At 44.0% G+C, this 24,581-nt stretch overlaps 1 protein-coding gene across 1 annotated transcript in view; it reads left to right on the top strand.

Moving 5' to 3' along the window:
* Positions 1-24,581, top strand: part of LOC124222186 (ubiquitin carboxyl-terminal hydrolase 48) — a 60,980-nt gene that overhangs the window by 21,083 nt on the left and 15,316 nt on the right. Inside the window, exons 12-16 of the mRNA XM_046632883.2 lie at positions 2,624-2,731; positions 5,084-5,193; positions 14,194-14,324; positions 15,832-15,951; positions 17,448-17,573. Of these exons, the coding sequence (XP_046488839.1) occupies positions 2,624-2,731; positions 5,084-5,193; positions 14,194-14,324; positions 15,832-15,951; positions 17,448-17,573 (595 nt within the window). The remainder of the gene's footprint in view (positions 1-2,623; positions 2,732-5,083; positions 5,194-14,193; positions 14,325-15,831; positions 15,952-17,447; positions 17,574-24,581) is intronic.

Raw genomic sequence — 24,581 nt, 5'->3', positions numbered from 1 at the left:
CGCAAGATATACCTGTAGGACCGTTATATGTCGCGACCTTGCCGGGGAAAATTGAGAGCGAGAGAGATAGAGGAGAGAAGAAGGGGGACGAGGTCTCGTCCGTGCGGCTCCGCACCTCCGCACCTCCGCAATGTCCGACCTATCCTTCGTTATCCAACGTCGAATTATTGTATTATCCCTGTTTACGTATGTACCAACCTTTTACGCAAATTCATTGTGGGGCACACGATTCGATCTCGCTTTGCACGAACGAGCCTTCGTACCTTGACGTGACGACGGCAACGGTCGGCAAACGTACGTGCATCGCCGCTATTCGTGAAATCGGTACAAACCCTGACGTGTTTTACGTTCAGCTTTGCGTCACACGTGCCTACTTTCTCTAAAAACAGTCGCGGTTACACTTTGTAACGAAATTCATATGCGTGCGGGAACTGCAAGATCTATTCACGCGTGTAGTTTCAACCCTAATACGCCCCATGAGCTTTTTAACGTTACCCGACGTACCGCGGGTTTCACGCGTTGACGAGATAATTTTTAGATATCTTCAAACTGAAACGAACACTGTGAAAAATTTGACGTTCAAATTAACCGACGTGGAATACTGTAGAACAATTTTTCGGATCAATCTGGAAATTTAGTTCACGCAAACTCATTGCCTGTAGAAATCCGTACCGAAATTTTTCTCGTCAATCCGCAAATCGTGAAGGAATCAATACCTGTACTTCAAGACGGGCATCTATGCAGTGACTTTATACCCAGCTTCACATATCATCGGAAGTGCGAATATTTGACTGTATGGGTAGTGAATTTGAAGGGTCGTAGCATCATTGGAGTATCCCTTTCGCTCAAATGTGAATATATATATTAGGGTGTTTCAGACAAAAATAATTTAAGACTTCACCGGCGCACCCCCTAAAAAGCTTGTTTAGGTCGAAAGGAGGATTCTGTGAAAAGATGAACGTTCGATGTTATGTTGAAGATGGCGCTCATTTGATTTTTCAATTTGTTTACAATTTTTTTTTTTTCCCTGAATTTGAATTTGAATTTAAAAAAAACACATTGAAACACTTCAATTATTATTTCTTTCCTGACATTTATCTTCAACTCAAAGATCACGATCCATAACACAACGATATATCATTCGGGAATCATTGTCCTAAATTAAAAGTTCGTATTAAATTATAACTATTTTATGAGATTGAATTAATAATGAAAATGTCGTCAGATACAGTTCTCCATCATGTATCAGAGACTCGATACTACAGGTATGGGTTTTCTTCGTGACGTAAGTTGATATTACGATTGACGTAAGCAGTAAAAAATAAAATTATTCGCGATACTGCATAAATTCAAACGTACAAAAGCGAGAAATCAACCGAGCGCGATCTTCCACATAACGTAGAACGTTTATCTTTCGACAGAACCTTTCTTTCGACCTGAACAAACTTTTTAGGGTGTGCTATGGTGGGAAGACGCAAATTATTGTTTTCTGTAACACCCTTCTGGAAATCACACCTCAATTAATCGTACCCACCTACCATAACTTCTTTATTGCGCGAAGTGGAAAACTCGGCGAGGGTGGATTAGGGCGCGATTGACACGCGTAGGTGCGTACCTACAACTGGCGAAGAGTCGACATGTTTGTCGTCGGAGGTTCTCCCGGCCGTCGGCGGAAACGATGCCCAGCGTTGTCGAGGCAGATAGGTATTAATTATACGAGGCTTGTTCAAACACGCGAACAGCCGGGGACGGAGCCCGTCCGCAACCCCTTATTACAGACAACCTACCCTTCCGCCACCCTGCCGCCCTTTACGTTTTTTCGATGCTTTGTTCAACTTTTGTCGCGAAATTTTTCCGCTCGTAACGGAATTATACCCCAGAGATATCCCCGGCGGTAGGCTCCAGTATGCGTAAACATTGTTCTCCACCTGACAACGGCCCGATCCTACTCGTACTCCAGTAATTACTCGTACGAGGGACGGAAGATGTTTCATGGTATCTCATAAGGGAGCTGCGACTTGACAACCGAGAATGGATGAATATTTATCAGATATCCGCATTTCTCATCCTCTGCGGAACGACTGCTTTCCCGGTTTATACAACTCAAGTGATGTTAAAATTAATTGTAAGCCTGATCAATTTTTAGTTCTTCAGAGCCCGTTGATTTGAAGGTCCGCAATCGTTGTTTTTTAAATTCTTGAGAATAGCTGCAGACGTTTGTTTGTGATGAACTTGGAATTGTTTCCAACGTTTACAAGTTTGCAAATTTAAAAAACAAATTTCATGCATACTGCGCAAGTTTATCATTGAAAACTTATGAGACACTTGTATTCGATGATGGTAAATAGTTGACAAAAAAAAAATTTATTCAAGTGACATAATGTTAAGCTGTAAATCTGTGAAAAATAATTCTACCGATGCAACGCTCTTTTGTGATTGGCAAATGAACGTATTGAGGACCTGGGCTGCGGTTTGTGGAGTGCAAGAAGTCGCTCCTGGGAATGTTTTTTGCCTTCTTCTTTAACACTTCAATCTTCCATCGCAGCTAATTTGTTTTGTTTTTGAAATTCCATCCGTTGATTAAATGTTTCTTCAAATAATTTTTCTTGTAACACTGTTTCAGCTACGCGGAAATCTACGCTCGAACGCCACCGCCGGGAATTCAAAACTCGGTACTACTCTGCGAACCGCACAAGGGACTCCTCTACCATCCCAGCGGCGTTAACGAACAGTAAGTGTTTGTGGTTTATTTCAGTAAGGCTCGGTCTGATCGAGGTTGACGTGCGATGCGAGTCGGCACCATTTAAAACGAAAAAAAGTAACGCCCACCATGTTTGACCGTACGTTTGTAAATTTTTAACCAACTTGCATTCGGAATCCCGTCATTAGCGTTTAAAAGCTTTCAATAATTCAGCACAAATTAACTACAGTCTTCTTTGCGAATTTTTCTTCGAACAAATAGACACGACGCTACGCACACTCTCTAAAGATCCGATTTAAGTACGGTAAAAAAAATTAGGCGAATCAATCAGCGTCAAATCCAGACGATTCGTTCAGACGTATCACGCACACACAGCGCGGTATTCTTATTTCTACAAAAGAGCGAAAGAAGGAAAGGAAGCAAGAAAAATTGAACCTAGTGAAATTTTCCCGAGAAGTTGACTCTTCCCTCCTTGCCATGCCGCCATGCCGTAACCCAACGACTAGAAACACTTTGCATGCCCGCGGATTTTCTTGAGAGAGACACACGCGCTGTATTATAAAGTGAAAGGACCAAGTTTCCACCCCAACGAAACGCTTCCCAGTGATGGATACGCACTGGTGTCACCCGCACGCCCTCGGGGGCAACCCCTGACCATTATGCCAAGCCATTGTCCACTATCGGACTAAGATAGCGACGAGGATGCCGAGGCCAAGTCGCGGTCTCGCCAACTTCGCTGAACACCGTTAAAAAATCATTTCTCCCCGCCCGTGCCCCTCATATGCCTATATATTACTATATATGATGTTGTACGTTTATGCATGTATATATATATATATATATATTTGAATGTATACACGCACGGATTTATTATGCATGTGCACGTATTGTACGTCTGCTGTATGTTATCCAAGGATCGTATAATACGGACGGTTCGTTTCTGCACCGCCGCCTTCCTCGATCCATGCACGCGGTGATGCTTAATTGAACAACTTTTTTCACCGCATCGCTCACGTTTAAATCCGGAATTTTCTACCCATAACTACCGGACGAAAAAGGTCCTCTCACTCTCTTCGTATTGTGTACATATAACGTGACACGTACCGCGACTAGCAAATAGACCGAGAATTTCGCCTGTACACATTTTAGCCAAATTTCTCGACTCAGTTGTTCGCTGTATGTTTGATCAAACTTTTTTTCAAGCGATAGAAACAGGAAAAACTTTAAATTTCTCTAGTGGTATATAAATGTGTTCTAATTTTTAAAAGTACTACACTTTTGAGGATCTATATGGTTAGCAATTTTTTTTCATCTATCAAAGTTCTGTAACTCGTACAGATTTCTTTTTTTTTTTTTTTTTTAAACATATTAGCTGCGTTTTTCACGTATAAATAGAAACAATTCATTTTCTAAAAACACGTCCTGTATTTTCGTATGAAGAAATTATTTTATCATTCCGTTAAACTAATTTTCTCTCCTCCGTCGGTTAATTTTCTTTTTTTATGCAAACGCTATAAGAACAGGAAATTTCATAAAATACTTGCATTTATTATAAAAACGAGAATCTCTACAAGCGTAGGATAGATAGGTTATAAGGTAGAGATAGGTAATATCCGTCGATCGGGGTATGCATAATGTAAATTTTATTTTCCTCGAGTGCATTTAAACGGAGATCGATAATGTTTAAATTAACAAGTTTTTGCCACTCATCATTCAACCGTTAGGCAAATATGCGGCAATATGCTCGTCAACTGTTTTTGTCAAGGGAAAATTCAAATGAGACCGCGCGCGCGACGGCATATTGCGCTGAATGAAAATTAATGCCGCATAGCTAATTACAAAATGAAAACATATATATGTACAAGAGATTCGGATACGTTTATACGTATTTATGTATGCGCACAAGTATCGTTAACCCGTGTCTCGAACTGATCGCGCATCTGTTGAAAAGTAAGAATATGCCTTACGGGATTTCGCGTAGGGTATACCTTACAGATTGTTTCAAACGACGAATTCAACCAGCGTGCCAAAAACCTTTTTAACCTTCTCCGGTTCGTTTGGTGGAAATAATTCAGCGAATTCAAAGTTAAAATCCACGCTTCCACGGGCAGATGGTTTCGATCTGCGGAGCAAAAAGCCAGGACTCCGCGTCCGTCTCTGGGTCTGCAAGAAATTTCTAATTTGCGGTATAATTAAGGACGGGGTATGGCAAAAACCGTTCCTAGCCTCGATCTAAACTGTAAACTAGGAAAATTGAGAATTCCTTCGCAGGGTGTGAATTCCACCGGTTCATTTATCGCCGTTCGCGTTTTATCGTCAGCTGCACCTGCAGCCTGCCATTGATTGATCCAGCATCTGCAACGCAACTTTTCTTTGTTACAGATTCAGCATCGTGAATACCGAGGAGTGGGTCAAACTGACGCAGCATTATCAGGTCGATCACGCCATCACCCTCAGAAGGAACAGCGAGCGCCAGATAATCTCGGTCCCCGGTGAGTTGAATGGACTAATTTTCGCCATTCGTGTTGTACGCAAGCTTCGAATTCCACGCGATGAGTCACCAAAACTTCTTGCAGAAATTAATCTAATCGCTTTCCAATAATATCGAGAACGGTGCTCTGATATTCGCCACTTGATTTTGGTCCGTTTCGTCGATAAATCTGACACGATTTGCATTATACATTATACATAGTCCAAGGTTAATTATGCGTTTCTTGAATGTCAGACGTTGCAGTCGTTGGTACACGGCTATATACCAACGTATAGTTTTGTTTGACGGATATCCTCGTTTGTTGCGTAGAAGAATATCTTGGGCAAATTATGGTGGATTTCTTTCACTGCAAGGAATTAAGTTTGTACTCGTAATGATTCAGGATTTCGATAAGGTTCGGCAAGTCGCAGTAGTTGCTTTGCTTCTTCTTGAAGAAGTAAAAACGAAATGTATGTATGTATGTTTTGAGGAGACGCAAAGAAAACGCGAAATGCTGAGAAATAAAAATAGAAAAAAATGGTTGAAATACATGTCCAAGCTAGGAATTAACATATCAACTCGAACGTTGGAGTATATCCCAGGGTGAAATTAACATATCAATTTGTCTAATCGCAAGGTTTCGGCCGGGATAACTAATGACTTTTGTATTCCGGGCATTTCGATCTTATCGGCAATTAATTTCAGGCTAATTCAAGTGTCATTATGTAAATACTCGTCTAGATTGTTACGTAGCCACCGTCTTCTCCTCCTCCTCTTTCGAGCATTTACCAAAGTGCATGCTAAGTATGTACGTACGTATGTATCAAGTACACGGCGAGGTCCCCGCGTACCCTACACAAGATGACGTAGCTGTAAGGATAATGCCAGAAGACATTAAGCATCATTTCCATAAAGTCCTCGTCAGACACGGTGACAATTTAGGCGGTTCCTCCCTTCAAAGTGTCTCGTTATAATTAAGAAGTATCTCTTGAAAATTAACCGAGAGAAAAACTTCTCGAAGCATAAAGTCGGCGGTAGCGAACCCGGAAGTAAACCCCCGATTCTCCTGCACTTCCTTCTCCTATATCACACCTCTCCCAAACCTCTCGAGATCCGTACTTACCGTCGGCTAACCGACGATAAAAGCAATCAGGAGACTCGAAGCTACCCGGAACTTCCGCGTGACGATTATAGGTGTACTTATCTGTTGGGAAAAGCATCCCTCATATCCACCCACAGTGTGTCGGTCAGGTGCTCGTGAGTTGCGCTGCCCATTGTGAAAATAAGCATAATGCACCACGCGTCGTTAATACGATCCGCGTACACCAGAGAGCAGATAGCGAACGAAGGATCGAGCCGGTGGGACCCTTTCGTTGAAGCAAATGTACGCAATAACCCGATCATTTGTAATTTTCGAGGACAAAACACGAAGAGTTAATTCAACGAGACAGTCTCGACGGTGCTGATAAATATGTCCTCTTGCTTTGCGTGGGTGTCTTCCTATTATCATTTTTGCTACCCTTTCAGGCTAGTCGCGCGTTATTGTCAAACACCGGTTAGTAGCGAGCGTTATAGGCTGGTCAGTCTTTCTGCAGAAGGTATAACGCGTCGACGTGAACTCATGCGTCTTCGATCAAAATCGAATTCACGTTAGCAAAAATGAGCCCAGGGATATATTAAAAGGAGGCACAAGTTTCATTCATAACTCCGAAGTCACCCCATGAATGAAAGATTAATGTTCGATCCTGATATCAGCCTCGAGCAATAGTGGCCCCGACAGATTTCCTTCGACTTCTTTTTTTTTTTTATCACGTTTTCTTTCAGCCCCAGGCCGGCTCATATCCAAGCTTCCGCTATGCAGTCACCGAATCAGCCTATGAGGTGTAGTACAGGCTGATACATCGGCCAAAGTTTGAACCTTGGATAATTGAATTTGAAGAAACGTATACCGAAGTCTGAACAGAAATAATTTTTGACATTTCTATTCTAGTGCTGATTAGGAATTTGAAAATATTACGGTGACTCTGCGTAGTTGTTGAGTTCAGGAAAGCCAATTACCTGTAACCGACGACGCGTTAATCAAAGTCAGCTTTAGTGTTCATCTTAACTAGAGTCGAACACGGAGGGACCCGGACTCGTCTAATGCTCACAATCAGTTTTAAAGCTAATTCACTAAGAAGTGGTTAACATCTAAGGGAATTCTAGAAATTCGTTGTCGTCGCAACTACGGCATAAGCGGGAATAAGATCATTTTAGAATAATTATTTCAGTAACGAAGATCTTGAAATACCACAACAAAGTCTATACGTAATCCTCTTACCTGCAAGAGATCCAGCTAACGCTGATACAAACTTAGTTAGGAAGACCCCCTTACCTTTCGTTACCTTATCGTTACGAAGAAAATGCTTATCTCGTTTACGAAACTCTGCAGAAGTTCCAATTAACGGCCCGATCTTACCTCTCAAACAATTTTCTATCTTTCCTCGGTTAAGTAGTTTGTTTCATTGAAAAATATGGGTGTTATGTGAACCTCGAAATTTCTTTGTATTAATTTCAAAAATGGCGCAAATCATTCCTAATCACCCCGCGTCACCATTCGGACTCTCTAATCTAAATTGAGCTGCGCGGCGATACCGCGAACACTTCGAAAGTCAAACGTACGGAAGAAAGCTGCAGCGTATTTAGGGGAGGAAAGCCCCGGGCCGGAAAGCGATAGATATAAACGTTGCAGGACAATTTCACAGGAGCAAATTAGTGCCTTTTCCGACGGTCCCTTATCCCGTCCGAGAGAAATCCCTCTCTCTTCTCTCTGCCCCTGCCTCGCGGGGTTGACGGCTTCCTAGCTCGGTCAGCGGGGGGTGGCTTTCGACTGGGATTAAATGGTGCGTTCGGATGACCGATGCTCGACTTGGGGTGCGCGCTTCGTGTGTTAGAAGGGCCTATGGGGCGGAGAGAATAAGATAAAACAAGGATAAAACGTGCTTAAGGGACTTTCAAAAGACAAGTTATTCCACGCGCCTTAACGGTTTTCGGAGTGGAAGACTCTCGTCGCGATCTACGTCATTCGATTTATGCCTGCTGCATGTATTTTGGTGTTTGTGTAAAAAAAAAAAAAGAAAAGAAACGAAAAAAAGTCCGACCTCAGCGCTGTTATCGGTATACTTATTGCAACGATATTTTCAGCATGCATTTCAACAACGGCAGGTGCGCTTCCATCGAAGACAGTATAACTCTACGGTTGACGCATTGTTGCCAGTCGTTTTTTCCCTCTGTCTCTTGCTCTCGACCATTCCTTTGGAAAAATTCAGCAGCAATCAAAGGTTATGGGGGTATAGGCACGCCGCGCTAGCTGCATTATTACTTAGAAAGCAGTTAAACCCTTTCTGGGTATCCGATCTTAACTCGTCGGAACAATCGGTTGCCCGAGTGGTTATAACTCGAGATAAAAACGTGGAAGGAAGCCGTACGAAACAATTCGATGATCGTGCGCGTTACCTAGAACAACGTTGGAATTGGATTTATTTGATCCGAGTTTCGTGATAATTTCTATTTCGTAAATCCCTTTTCCCGGCTTGAAAATCCTCCGGAAATTTGTGCCCCAGATGCTCGAGGTAATTTTCAGGCGAGATGACAGAGCGGTCGAGGAGTACGTCTCGAAGTGTCGTCGGAGCTAAAACACTGTGTAAAGATAATACTGCTCCGGTTTAAACATCCCATTGTCTTGTCCATCTTTGCGTTCCAATTTTTTGCAGTATTTGTCAAATGCGGCGTTGGCCTATCGCATTCCCATTTGAATTGCAAAGCGTCAGCTTCAACTGGATCCGTTCCGTCCTCCTCCGCAGGTTCTCTTCTCGTCCGACGGCCCGGAGTTTCGGACGCTTTCTCCACTCCACAACCGACTATCATTGCCGGTTGTCAGAAAATGGAGACGTTTGCCAAGGGTCAAGTCTAAGATCTATGACCAGATATCAGAGATGATCGGAATGGTAAGACGCTTTCGTTACACGTTGCGAAGTTAGTTTTCGTTTGACACCATTGGAAACGTTTTCCCGGTTTAAACATGCATTGGTATTGCCAACGTCGCGCGTATACATCGGACGAACTCACTAGGGACAACGGGAGATGTCGAGAGCAAACAGACAATTTGGCTTATTTTAAGGGCAACCTAACCTTACTTAACCAAAGCCGGGCTAACCTCGCGTCACAAAAAATTAGGGGCTGCGTTTTGGTGACTGATACGGACCTGCTAACGAGTCTGTGGGCTTAGAGGGTGGTCCTCGTCCGGTCACGGATACGTTACTCATCCCGTCGTACGTTGTACTTCGACGGTACGGAAGTTACGGAATTCAACTCAAGCCTTGCCGTCACTTTTGTGTGGAAACAACTATCGCTACTCGAAGAAAAAAGTTTCAGGAGGAAAGGAAAAGGAAGTGGGTACTAGAAACGGAGTTATAGACTACTTCCCGAGCTGATTATTGTCTTGTAAAGTAAATTTTGAAAAGAATTTTCATATAATCATATATCGGAGGGAGTTGGCAAATCGGTACTGTTGTAAAGAGTTTTCGCAGTGTTTCATTTTGAGCAGCAGTCACGGTTTCGAACGATGTACTACGACAATGAGTGTAAAATTGTTTTGTAATTAGGTATCAATTATCATCGAATTCAATTATTAATATCACTACAACACTCTTTATACTACAAGCATTCGTCAATTGTTGTAAAGTTCGTGATACTTCTTGAAAAACTTACTTTCCCCAGCAATGCTTTGACCGAATTTTTGAATTTCATCCTCACCTTTAAAGAGGTTTGTTTCGTGTTTGGAAAAATCGTCCGAAGTCCGACACTAAACTAAACGGAGATCATTGCTGATTCGTCAGTCGCGAGGGCGCAAGATTACGCCGATCAATTTAGCAAGTCTGTTGAGAATCAAGAGGGAAGTTATGGAAGCGGTACACTTAGCTAATGCATAAATTGATACTTGTCCGTAACACTTGTGGCGGTAACAAATATCGCCGACTGACCACCCCATTCCGTACCGTCGCTTCGCTTCGCGTCGCGGCGATGGCACCACCTTCTCGTGGCAGAGCTGCAGGGAGGCTAAATCTCGCCTGACCGCACTTCCTAGAGGAAACTAATCTACAAATTTGTGTTCTAAATCTAAACGCCATCCGAATATTAATCCTTTGTCGAGATATGTTTTGTGATACAGGAAGGACACTACGCCCCGCCTTCTCCAGGCCCCGCTGGAATTGCCAGTTTGATTTGTGCCCCGGGCTTGCTGGATACGCTCGTAATACGCGATACGGTTTGACCACACTTAGGATAATCTCATTTGTTGTATATAGTTACCAGAAAATTCTAGTGAAATGTGCGCGACAATGGTGGCGTAAGCAAATACTTAGTATGATTATGATAAGTGTTGATACTACGTTTTCGGGTTATTGCAACATTCAAACTATTTTTTTATTTTTAGTTTAATACTGGATTGTTTTAATTGAACAAGGCACGAGCAAACATCCATTCGTTATTGCATAAACATCACATCGTCACAACAGTTGCAAGAAAATATCATACGAATGATCATAATAAAAAAAAGAATAGTAAGACGAATTAGATTCTCTGGTTATGGTTACAAAAGTGGTTTTTATTTCATACCCAAGACTGTATTTTTTGGTTATAGTGAAAAAATGACACAGTCAATGACTGCATGGTTACTAAAAAAATGAAAATTTTTCTCGATGCGTATTTCGCAACTGTGTTTCGCCACTTTTAACGGGGTTACTCCGGAATTTTCACGTCTCATGCGAAATTTCGGTTAGGTCTCGAGAGTTCGCCGACGGAGCTGCAGCGTCTTTTTCTGATCCATACACAACTTGTATAGTTATACACACTTAAAATACCATCGTTCTAAGACTCAGCTGGACTCGTCATCCCAGCCTCGAGGCATTCGGAGACAATTCCGTGCGTCTACCCATGACGCGATCCTTTTTTGTTTTACCGTTTCGTCCCCCCCTCGCGACTTCTTTTTCTCCCTCCCAGCCCTTACCCGTGTCTCTCTCTTTCTCTCTTCCCTCGAAACACCCCTCACTAATTCTCCCGAGGATTTTCTCAGTCGCGCGGTTCTCCCGTCCATTCGTCCGTCTGTCTGTCTCTCCGTCTGTCCGTCTCAGCTCCGTGTCTGTCCACATTTTGATTTATTATACCTAATTAGTCTTTAAGATTGTATGTGAAAATCTGGATGCATCGACTCGTCCCTCCGGGGGCCACGCACGACGATTGCATGGTTTCGGCCCTCGCGATCGATTCGAGCTCAATTTCGGACCCGTCATTTTATGTATAAAAATTGTCAACCGTTCGCCGTAAGATTGTCCGAATTTTCCCTCAACTTTTGCAGTTTCTACTTTGCTTATTGCCGGAAAATTTCCCTCCGGCTGTTCGGCGTGTACGTACACGAAACATTTACGTATACGTATCACACGGGATAACGGAGTTGCCGAACGACGCGGGACGGTTGAAATGAAAACCAAGACCGCCGAAACGCTTTGGGCAAACTTTGTCCCGTCAAAGTTTTTGCACTTCCCTTTTATGGTTTGACTGCCTTCCAATGGCACTTTAGGGAAATACGTCGAGCACCGGGCCTATTGTACGTGTGTATCCTTCGACGTTTTCCTAGCGAAACTCCTCGCGCGGCGATAACCGCTGTTTAGATTACCCACGTCGACTAGCCTAGCCGCGTAACGGTATGCGAGAACGATTTTTGCCCGAGTGAGACATAGACGGCGATGGAAACGCAGGCGAGAACAGACGCGTGTAGACGCCGCGACGGAGGGAAGCTGTTTGTTTATTTTCAAGTGTCTATCCTTCGAGGCTACATTTCTTGGCATAACACTTCCAAGTGCCGTGGCTCCATTTATACAACCCTTACGTTGTGCGAATGGGGTGGAACGGTTCGTTTACCGCGTTTCGTGTACCTTAAATCCATACGCGGTCTCGTACATAGATATATTATCTTCCTGCCGAATGGATATTATATTTAAGTGCGTCAACTACTCGCCCTCTTCGCACGAGGAGGCGAACTCGATTTTATTACTATTATCACAGGAGACATCTCGTTACGACGCGATAACAGTAAATAGTGATAATTGAGTGGTCCTTGAATTCAACATTTCGGTACTCGGAATTGCTTCTTCCTTCGTTATTGCGAATATACCATTCTGAATCGCAATTCACCAAGTTGGAGAAAATCGGCACGACAATTGAATTGCACCCTAAATGAAGAATTTAAAGAATCCGTATTGTCACTAAACCAAGACTTATTTACAGAGAACTCTTCGTTGATCTTAACTTTTCGCGTCCCTTCAATTTTCACTACGATCTGACAAAGTTATACTTTATCGTCAAATGGTTTTATATGTCCAATTTCGCGTCCGTTGCAAAGCCAAATAACTAGCGTTACAATTGTACGGGTACAGGTATGGTGCAATTAATATATGCAAGGATGGAAAAAGGAATACGGTAGAGGAAGGCAGGGACGGGTGGAGATCGGCAAAGGTAAAATCAGGGGATACCCCTTATTAGCTTAGATTCGCCGTATTTCTCAGGCGCGTGATTCCGGTGGCTCTATCTGGTTGTCCTATCCGATATCGCAGGGTGGCATAGTAATTAGGAGAGGGAGGAGGTGGGAGTCGGGAGAAGGCGGCGGACATTCGAATGCGTCAGGTTAGCCCGAACCCCTTCCAACCGCGATCCAATTTCACCCCATTTCCCATTTTCCCAACCCCCCGCCTGGAAAACTGTCTGAACATGACGTAACACTCGAGGCTCGCTAGCGTAGCCAAAGTTGAAGCGGTTTTTGTCGTGTCCAGCCGGTAACAATGGTCGCTTCTTACTCCCTGGTCACCCTATATTATTAATTACCGTATTAATCACCACCATAAGCAATCTATTATACATGGATAAGAGCTCCGGGCAACGGGGAGTAGTCGATGCGGTCGTCGCTGGCCTTAACGCTCCTCAGGGTGGAGGCTTCGCTGATGAAATCTCGGATATACGAAACTAGGTGTAGGGAAGGGTCCATCCTCTTGGCGAGGGTGCGAACGGGTCAGCCAGGCTCCCCGAGGGTGATTACTGTACTTTACGTCGTTTACCGCCTAGGAAATCGTGCTCTTTGTCACCCCGCTCCGGAGAGCTCGACTGCCATGCTGAAAAGAAATGAAATTTCACAGCAAAAACACGTATGCCTTATACGAAAGTTACCGATAGACAGTTTTTTGGAGAATTTCACCGGAAGTGACTGTTCCATTGAAAATATCACTAATTTTCAATTCTTTATTTACTTCTTTATCAATATATTTAACCTTGTAAAGTGCTAAAGTGTACATTTGTTTATTATCTGAAAATGTTGATTAGTCGGATCGATGATAAAATCATAAATATTTCAAAATTCAGCAATGGCTCAACTACACAAAACTTTTAATCTCCAACAAAGCAACGAGTGATTAATCGATAGTTAATGTTCATTGTTATACTAAAATACGACATGTTGAACGGTATAATTAATAACAAGTCTTAAAACCCTCATTTAAAAAAAATTATAACGTCGATATTTTTTTTAAATCCAGGCAAAAATAGCATTTTGATAGTAGCTCAACGTAGTATTTCATACAATCATTGTTTTTCACTATGAATATTATAGTTGGTGATTACTTTGTTCGAACGAAAAAGCATTGAAGCCCTAAAACCATCGCGACGCTTCGTTTAATGTCGGTCCGGGAATAGGTGGGAGTCAATTGAGGAATTTTTAACCGGATAAAACGATGAATATAAATGAATGTAGAGGAGTTTTGGAAAGTTGTCGAGAAGTAGGTAATATGCCTACCTGTTGCTCCCTCAGCGAGAAGTTAATAAAACAGATTGATTCCCTGATTGCAATTATCGTTAACGGTTCTTGCTAACTGTCAGTACATTCATCATTCCCTGATAAACTTTTATTTTAACGGGAAAGAATTTATGTATTTTTCAGAACCCTGTGCCGTCTGTATGCTGGCGAGGGTAGAACAGGAGCGGTTGGAGAGCTTGAAATACGAAAGGGCGACAATATACGTCAAGTGCGTCGACGATAGCGAGGACGGGAAAACGGAAGACGATACTGAGGTGAGTACCTCGTTACCCGAATTATCGTGGTTTACTTTATTCACAGAATATTGTCTCGATACGTGTATATCTGCCATTCCTGCTCATGGCCAACTCTCTAATCGTTCGATACGACTTCGATACGCTAGGTTAGAACCATTGATTTTTATGTGTGCGCGCAACGTAAGTTACTTGGTCTTTTCATAAAGTAGGTCTATTTAAAAGTACGAAACGTGTAAAGTTGATTGTCCACATTGAAAGAAATATTTTGTTGAACACACGATATTTCATCTAAAAAGGTTAATTGAAAACCGCGAGGGCAAGCTCACATGTCTAGAACGACTTTGTTATTCCGTAATCGGTATTGTACCATGAAAATTTGATCACATTACAATGTCTGAGAATTTGATGAATCGTATTCAGTTGTAAAGTAACTGCATATCGCTATGCACTCATTTGACGACTGAAAATCGTCGTGTAGATCAAGAATTACCGTTAATCAGGGATGAATTGAACGAATTTTATCTTAAGAAAAACAGATCATTAATCCTTGAAGATAATGTCCTGATACGGTCGTTGAAATGTCAAGCCACATCGAGTCTCAGGGTTCTTGAGAACCGAAAGAAGTCTGATAATCGTTTCTGAAAACGAAAATGAAGAAGTCTAAATCGACGGCAAGAATTGATAATTGTATTGGCAAGACTGCTCCGTATGGGTATATATATGATGAAATAACGAATCCTATATTCACAGCGATGTATATAATGAAATGCTCTGTGCGTGCCGTGGTGTTTAAACATATTTGATGCGTGCGATGAATTTTAATGGCAAAATGTCGAGTCATGGGAGTGCAGGACGAACGGAGGAACGGAGAGCACACCCATAGGAATGAAGGAACGGCAGAGAAGAGACAGAAACCAGAGCGAACCATCAGATTGATGGCGGGTGATAAGGAAATTGGTTCCATCTCTTTCACAATAATAATTGTTATTACATCTCTGAGTGCCCGTCGACTCCAAGTCGTCCTGGGACACCTGCTTCGGGATACAAGACCACTCTTAAGTACCAACGACTGTAGCCTTCCTCCGTTCTCTCTAACCTCGCCATGGACACTACTAAGAAACTGCAACAAATCTAACTGATCGTGTGTCGCACTAGAAGGAACTTATTGGGCTACAATGCCAAATATTTATCAAGGTGATTGTGGTCAGGGAGTAGAAATTAACGAAGGAAGTATCTGAAGATTTCGGTACTGTCGTCGAAGAAATAGAAACGTATTTCGACGCTTTAAAAACTGTTTGACAGGATTAAATTTTGCAGCAATAAGGATAATGATACGCGGTGCCGATTTGTTGCTGGGTTTTCTTGGTCGATTTTCTGTAATTATGTCCGTAACCATTTTACCGTGTATCCGCATTCTGTATTTAATTGTAATTATAGTTAGGAGACAGCTGGTTGAACAATGTTTATTCACGTTTGCCGTTTCACTCTATTTATCCTAATTCTGAAAACTGTAATATCTCTCCAGATATCTGCCAAGAGGCCAAAGATTCAGTGCCAACGACCCTCGAGGACGCGGAGAAAAATCAAAGGTTCTCACGAATTGAAGGTTTCCTCGGAAGTAACGCTGAAGGAGTTGAAAATCATGGTAAGTGCTTTTCACGTTCACCTGCCATAAACGACATCGAATCGAAGCGTTAACATACGACTAATTTTTGCAAATATCAGCGACGGGGACCTTCTACACAGGCACGCAGTAATATTGCGTGAAATGTAGGCCCAAGTTATATTCCTCTTTCTTCTCCGTGGCACCAGGCATGTTTGATCCATCTGACGATAACAGCTTCCTTACGGCAAGTTCGCAGTCTTCGCACCATTATATTTTTATATCCCGACCGGTGGTTGGCTCACTGAGGCAAAAGTAGTTAAATATATTATAGTTCGGGCTGGTTAGCATATACGCGAGCCTCTCGAAGTGTGCTTAAACTATTAAGAGTATTATTTATATTACGAGGTCGGGACCATCTCGCGGGGCCTACAGCAAAAAACCAAAGAAGCATAAACCTTGCGCTAATAACAGGCCTCGCGGAGTCCACCAACCACTCCACTCCACCTCGCTTCACTTCACTTCACTTCGGATCTTCGGGGTTATGCTTCCCTTCCTCCTCCTTCGCCTGCTCAGTCCGCCAGTTCGCAATTCTACTATACCTTTTCTTTCCTTCATTCTTTACCCTTCTATCTCTCCATTTATTTGTTTGCGTCCCAGGTTTACTTTTATCTCCTTCGAAGCCGAACTAAAGACGCGCACACGTCTCTTCGTAGACGGAAGTTGAAACCAATGTTTGTGCATTTCTTTCCCGTTGTTGGAAGGAAGATATTTTTGTTTCGTTACACTTATCTCACGAACGAAGTAGGTACTCTAATTTTTCATTTCAATGCCGTACGAGCGAATCAAGGTTTTCTCACAGATTTGCATGATGCTGGTAGGTACACCGATGCGTTCCGTGTGAAAGAAGCTTAAAAGTTTCGCCCGTACTGTGTGCACATCTCATCACTAGGTACTTACTGCTCTTGCCGTGTTTCGCTCGTAAAACGAAACTGAATATGCTTACACCAACACAGCCCCAAGTCACACTTAAAAGTAGTTACACTGACGAGCGTTCACGAATTAAGCAATTACTCACGTGCGTGTTCACCAGCAACTAGAAGTCAAAATTGTTTTTTAACTGTTGCTCGTAAAAATTTCGAACTCCGAGACACAACTGCTCCTCTTATCCTTCAACACGCACGTGTGCTGTCAATCCGTACCTTCTTTTAACCCGAAGTAGACGGTACGACGGTACCCTATCCGACAAGTTTCAACCCACCTGAGTTGCATAACCTCTTCTTCGCAAGGTACGAGTACTCGCGAATTATTTCACGTATATTCAAAATTAAGAAATTTTCCCTCAGAGCTTATTCGTTCCTGTCTTCACCTCTCCTCACTCACGATCAGTCGCGGCAAGTTGAAAGAGCTTCGCAATCTCGCGTGAAAGTTGTACGCGGATTACGTCAAGGGGAAGCGTGTCGCGTGCAATGCAGAGGATGATCGCGTGCTCTCAAAAATGAAATCTCGCATTCAAGATTCTTGGTGTCCCGTTACAGATGATGCAGATATGTGGAGCTGGTCCGTACGATCAACACCTGATGTTGGGTGAACACGAGCTAACGGAACATGACCAGAGTCTCGCATCCCTTGGAATTTATCCCGGCGCTCTTCTGACTTTGAAGGTAAGGAGGATCCGTCATTCTTTTAACCCACGATATCATCGTTGATACACTTTAAAGGGGTCTTTCAACGCTTTCGAATAGTAACGCGGTCCTTCCGTCTAATTAACGGAGCTCTAATCTCGAGGCGTTCCAAGTAATCCTCGGGAAATGGTTAGGTGTTCGTTCTCTTCTCGCCGCCGCGGCGTCTTATCTTAAAACGACGAGCGTAACTTATCCATTGTTGGCCTCGCAAAAGGGCTGCGAAACAGATCTTAAATCTAAATTGCAACTATCTGTCACCACCTACGAAACCACAGGCTAGCGTTTATAGTTACCAACCACTCGTCTCCCCGCGGTTTGATACCACAACCATACCAAGTAAGTGGACGTTGTAGGTGGTAGAACAATTATCCGTAGATGCCTATTACGATGATAATAATTCTGCACGCGGTCTGCCTCCGTACAGTTTGGCCTTTACAGTGTGAAGTCAGTCAGTTGGTAGGTGGGTAGGCACAATACCACTGTCTGAGCTCGAGGCGTTATTGTGCGAAGAGTTTTTTTTTTCTCACTCCTATTACCTTACTCGGTGGCGGTTTTTGCTCTAGACACTGCACCGAGTGTGACTAAGCTGTCAAGATATGTTGGAGTTTCTACAATTTATGTAACTACTCTAGCTGCAGTGTTTGTAGACAGATCTGATTTCATACTATGGAATATCATTTCAATTTATTATTGTACTATACGCTTCTGCGCGTGAGGTGGTGTAAATGACTTCTGCGTCCAATACCCATGCGCAGTTATTCATCGAGGACTCGGAACTATGTCTGTGTGTGCGCGTGTGACTTTCGTGTAAGAAAAGCGTCAATGGACGAAGTGCCGTGAATGATCTTTTGTAACGCGTATCATATACGAAACTGGATCAGCATCCGTCCGTTTTGCTGGCGAAGCGTCGGAGGAATCGGTATAACGGTCAATATATACCTCTCTTACAGAGCTCTCGACTAGTTTCATAAAATCAGTCAACTGTGAACCGGAGGAATGTGTCGGAATGCTGAATTGTCCGCGTCTACTCCGAGCACCGCGCGCGTCCCGTCGCAACGGCCAACTGATCTTTTTCTAACTTTCTTGCTTGAAAATTCTATATTCCGTTAAAACACACCGCGATACTCAAACGGTGAAACGGTGAAACGTTCACCAGTGGCTGCAGGCACGGATACTATTTTCACAAAGTCGCGGACCGCGAATAATTCCAGTTGACAGACACGAGCCATGCACCAAATCTCCAACGACTTCAACGGGATACCTCGAGCATGACTTGCAGCCCAACTCCGAAACGGCTAACCACGAACACCCGGAATTTCTTGGCCTCTGCCGACTTACTTTTAAAGTATTATCGCGCGGCGTTCCGGCGCTCATTTACCGAGTTACAAAAACAAATCAAACAGACCGAATTGGCAAGTAACTAGATCGATGACGAGCATCTCGCGCGACGTACCCTGACTCGTGATCGCCCGATAGATCCTCCGACTCCTGCAGCGTAGTGTTTCACATAATTTCGAGCGAGTCTGTATCGCGTGGGTTGGGTAACGAGTCGAGGATGCATTTTCTGATCAAAAATGTATAAAATTGGCCGATGCTTTTTTGGTCTACGAGACTTCATGGCTGATCGAGCCGAGACTTTAGTATGGGCACAGCGGGCGGCTTCCCCCTTTTGATGTTGTGTGACGAATGTCCACCTTGGACGCGCATCTCCTCCAGTCCCCGACCCATCGCCGGTCCACATCTTGACCACCGTCCCAGCATCCATCTCATCCCGATCGCCCTCGCCTTCTGACAATCAAGAATCTCATACTGCTACCGAGTTCCTCTCAAATGTGCCGCACCGAACCGCTCCTCAGACATCAGAGTCTAGCCTTTTCGGGCTTGACAGAAAATTGGAAACATCCTGCATTCTGTATACACCAGTATGTGTATTTGTGAGCGTACCTTATGGTATGGTGAAACGTAGCAAAGGATCGTGTCGAAAATAATTTAGTCACGGTCGCGAGATTTGAACGGCGCGACCACGTTAAGAAAACTCAATTTCTCCTTCCGATTCCATACACTCGTTATAAATTATATAATACACAGGTGTAACGGAATAAATAAATCTCTCGAGCCATTGGGAAATCCCCGTTCAAATCTTGTGCATATATGTAGTCTTTAATATTTACCATTTTGTTTCTCTTTTGTTTGAGAAAAATCAACCAAACTCTATCCTGGACCGGATAGAGACCCCGGGAGCGTCTCGGACGTAACCACGCTCTCTCGTGCAGGTAATGGAGACAATTACGTGGGCTGTTGACCTCGACATTAAAATCAAATCACTCTAATGCGTAGGCGCGCCTGAAAACTCTATCTGTATCGGCCCATATAATTTTCTTCAGTCTCTGTTTATTATCGAAATAAACAAGTTCCTTCAATTGAAAGAAAAAAAGAAGAAAAAAGAAAGGGAAAGAGATTGAAATATAAATTTTTCTTCTTAGACTTTAACTCTCGACTGGCCAAACTAATGAGATATTATCGCTATTCCTCTGGCTACTGAATTTTTCGGTCTGTCAAGCTTACTTCGCACCGTTATCCAGCAATTCCGTAGGTATGTAAGGTGGACGTGTAATTTGGCTAGCTCATCTCGTTCACGGGATGCAGAAGAGTCCCCTGCCTCTCTCAGAAATAAATCAATTAAGACGCTGCACATCGCCCTGTTGTGCATCGTCATCCTTCTTTCCGTTTCTCCTCTCCTCCACGCTGCTGTCCCTTCCTCGTCCTATACCGAACGAACGAACAAACTCGTCTACTAACAAATAACCCAACAAAAATTACCCATCGACGATACGTGCCACGGATTCTAATAAAACTGAACAAAACGTGACGCACGACAGCCCGCGACCTTCGAAATTCGAGCACCGTTCACCGATCGGCCCAGAGATCATCCGGCATCTCGGCATCGGTCTCTGGTATTTTTCGATCGGTTAAAAAATAGTTCGAACTCAAGTTTTGAACGACCGATCGTCAGTGGTCCCGAAGTTTCCCGTCGGCGTTAGAACGTGATGAAAATTCATTTCTCGACGATCGCCACAGTTCCACGGCTCGTCTCAATTCCCAGATGTGCCGCGATGCATGAGTTTCGTCGTGGGTATAAGAGAACCTTCACGACTTTTCTCTTCTTTTTTCCTACTATTCAAAAATTCTTGGTCCGCGGCAGCCACACGTATACACGTAGACACGCGCGCGCTCTGACGGGCGCGAAACCTCCTAAGTTAATATTAATAGCGATATTTATGACCAAGGGTCAGTACCGGTGCGAGCACCCTAGTAGGCGACTTCTGATAAAAGGAAATCTGAAAATGCTTTGATTTACGAGCGTTTTCCGCAAGTCCTAAACGGTGAATAAGTTATGGGCAGGAATTGGTATTTATGTTTTGCCACGGGGAAGTTTTTTTATCCTACTTTTTACCGATCCCTCTGTTTGTTTTTTTTTTATAACTTAGCTAGGTATGCGTGTATTGGAACAGTTGCCACTCGACTTACCCTCGGACGAGCGACAAGTGAAGAGGCCAATATCTGGACCCGGGGTCTTATCGGTAACCAGGCCTCTCCTCGGTCGAGGGTCTGTCACTTACGGGTCAATTTACGTACAAGCAATCGCGGAGTTAAGACGAATAATATTCATTCATCCAAATTCAACCAAATGTTTAATCCTAGTAGGTCACACCTCAGTAAAATCGCATAACGGTCACACGGGATGGAATTCGCTTCAAACGTGATATTTTGCTTAAAAAATGAGTTCTAAAAATCTATAAAAAATATCTCGGTATTGTTCAAGGATCGCAGAAAAAGTTCTGTCAGTTTTCCCAACCAAAATTGATTGTTTAAGTATTGTAAAACATCGGCGCAAAGTTGGAGAAAGTGCCAAAAATGTCGAAAAGAGTATTTCGCACGAAGAATGGCGCCACGAGACTCATTTCCACGACTAAGGGACTCTACAAGGAATTTGAAAAATGATTGGGGTGAAATTTACCCCCAGTGACCTGTCGGGGTTAACGAACTCGTCGAACGTGAAATCTTGGTGAGAATTATCGAGTCTAAATTGCGACGCCTGAGGGTGACGGACGCGATCGTCGGAGGTTGGGACGCAGCTCGAAGGGTTACAGAGGGAGTCGAGTATAGTCGAGCACTTAGCTATCTCGTCAACGACATCCGCCGTATTCTTCCGCGCGTTATACAACCGAGCTTCTGTTTGTTGATGCTAACCTCAGAAACCAAGGCGCGACCACCGTAAGATTACACGGACTGCCGCGCTGTCTTTATTGCTCTCAGGCTCTCCGTCTTCTCCCTCGCCGCTCCTTCTCGGTCCGTTCGATCGCACACATGACGCTGGTAAGTCAGGACGACATGTGGCGTCGCGCCTCGTCCGTCCCGGCGTCCGACCCCCGAAAATCTCTTAGGGACAAATGTCGCACTTATTTATATCCAAACGACACCGCGGAAGCATTAGCCGACTCGTGTACGCGCTCTGCGTGCTCATCGCGTCGCTACAGGTTGCCTCTCGAACAAGTGGTCGTCGGTGCTAATTTTGGAATCACGTTGAAAAGTAACCACCGACGACGCCCGCCGCTTCGTCGTCTGCTCGAACCGCACGCCTACAGGGGAAGTTGGCACGCAGAGTCTCAGCATCTCCGGCACACTTCGAAATGTGTACAATATCGACGACGAGGTTAATACGGATCGTGAGAAGTGGAGATCGGCATTACCCGGCCAGCACGGATTATCCCTTCCGGTCGTTCCTAGCGAAGAAGCGTTGAGAGAAGATCGAGACAGACTCTCACGGTGGATCCGAGCACCTTGAAATTCCACCCTTTGGCGTGTGAAAGACCGTGGCAAATTGAAGAACATAAGCGGAGGGCTGCGGCGATTTCGAGAGTCGGGAACCCTCCGACGACTGTCTTAGCCTTAGTGTGTCGCTTAGCACCCTATCTGTGGGGATCTTCGCGAACGCCCCCGCTGGGGGCTGCGTTTGTCGTGAGCATTACTCACTTTCGGGACGTCCCCTGGAGGAGAAGAACCCACCCTCAACCCGACGCAGGAAGAGCCAACCCTCGGCTCGCCTCACACCCCGCGAGTCCACTGACTACATTAGAGAACGAATCTTCGCCTCTTGCTTCTCTCTCTCTCTCTCTCTCTCTCTCTCTCTCTCTCTCTCTCTCTCTCTCTCTCTCTCTCTCTCTCTCTCTCTCTCTCTCTCTCTCTCTCTCTCTCTCTCTCTCTCTCTCTCTCTCTCTCTCTCTCTCTCTCTCTCTCTCTCTCTCTCTCTCTCTCTTTCACTCACTCTCTTTCTCTTTTTCGTTCTCGGACCGATGCAGAATACGTGCTGCAAAATTCCTCTGGGAGCAGACCGCGATCTCCGTGACTTTCCCTTCTCGTGCCTGCGCGAGCCTCGGTCGGTGCTTTTGTTCCGTTGAATTAAGCTCGCTCAAAGTTCCGTGAAATTAATACCGATCTATCAATATCTTCCTCAATTCCTACGATCGACTACGCTATGCATCACGCTCTAGCCGAGAGGAATCATATTAACCCGTTGGCGAATGACGATGTTCTCAACCAAAACCAACCCTGCCCCAAGGAAATTTATAGGAACCACAGCCATGGGACACAATAAAGATGAATTATTGCTGTTATTATATACTTTTTGAAACCAACACTGTGGTGCTTGCATGTATAGTACAGGATGTTGCAGTAACGGCAACACCATACACATTATAAGAACACCTTCTAATTTGCGCTGCAGTAATTGATCTTTGTTGCGTCCGTAACTCAGATGCAAAAAAACACTGCATTCTATTGAGGAAACTTTCATTTTTACTAATTCTGTTTTCACTTACACCGGCATTCTCCACAACTGTTTCAAATCCCACTTTCAACAAATCCGTACCTAACTATACTTGAGAACAGCACACGATAAAAATCTCCATACGACACAGCAGCGAATGCATTGTGAATCGCGGTGTGAGGCTCGGATCTGTGTTGTTCAAAACGTCGTATTACAAACCGTACTAGAAATTCTGCCCTGTAACAGAAACACTCGTCTATTACAACATCGTGCAATAATTTACATCGTACCCCTTTCTTGGTGACCCGATACGTAACATGTAATCAAGTTCACCGCCGTCTTTCCTCCGCCAATTTATCACCGCGTCATCGTTACTTATTTTTTTCTCTCACAATTAGCCCCCAAGCCTTATTATTATCTTCTCCCGGCATCGAATTCGAGCGTTGCCGAAAGGTTCTTCGTAGCTCCGAAGGTTTTCAGAATCCGGTAGATATTCCGTGGCTGAGTCGATGGTACGAGGCACTGACTCCTGGCTTCACGGGGAGGCAGGGAGGCAGGGAGAAAGGCGGGCAAGAATCCCGCGCGATGACGGTGTAAGATTTCCACGCCCTAGACCCTTGCATTTGGAACGCACGCCGCAGGATCGTTGGCCACGGCTTGTCGTTTCTTAGGGTATAGTCCGACGATGCCGGGGCGCTATGACGTCGCAAAGAAGTCGCGGGTCCCCTAGTTTCGATACTGTAGAAGAACCGCATCAGAGACGAACCATGCTTCCGCCGGGTACAAAGACCGCGTTCATGGGGCACCATGGATGTACAAAATTATCGAGTGACTCAAACGTATCTTTACGCTTCGATTTATCAACGCGTTTATATACGGAATCGTTTAGGAACGCTGCTACTCCGTCTATGTATCTACGTTATACATGTACCGATTTATATTACACGTGTACCGTATCCCCCAGAATTCTCCTTCTGCCAGTTGCACAAGTAGGATTCACGGATCACCGATTCACCGTTAAGACCATTCGCTATCGCACGGGTAACCTTCTCCCGCGCCAAATACGTATATTCGGCTATTCTCAAGTCGTTGTACAGGAGTAATTAATCCTTGAGATAAATCCTGTATGGATTGGTCGTTCTCGAATAGGGTTGCTACAT

The sequence above is a fragment of the Neodiprion pinetum genome, chromosome 6 (assembly GCF_021155775.2).
Source record: "Neodiprion pinetum isolate iyNeoPine1 chromosome 6, iyNeoPine1.2, whole genome shotgun sequence".
Taxonomy (NCBI): domain Eukaryota; kingdom Metazoa; phylum Arthropoda; class Insecta; order Hymenoptera; family Diprionidae; genus Neodiprion; species Neodiprion pinetum.
Note: the sequence above shows the minus strand (reverse complement) of the source record. Positions and strands in the feature narration are given on the sequence as shown.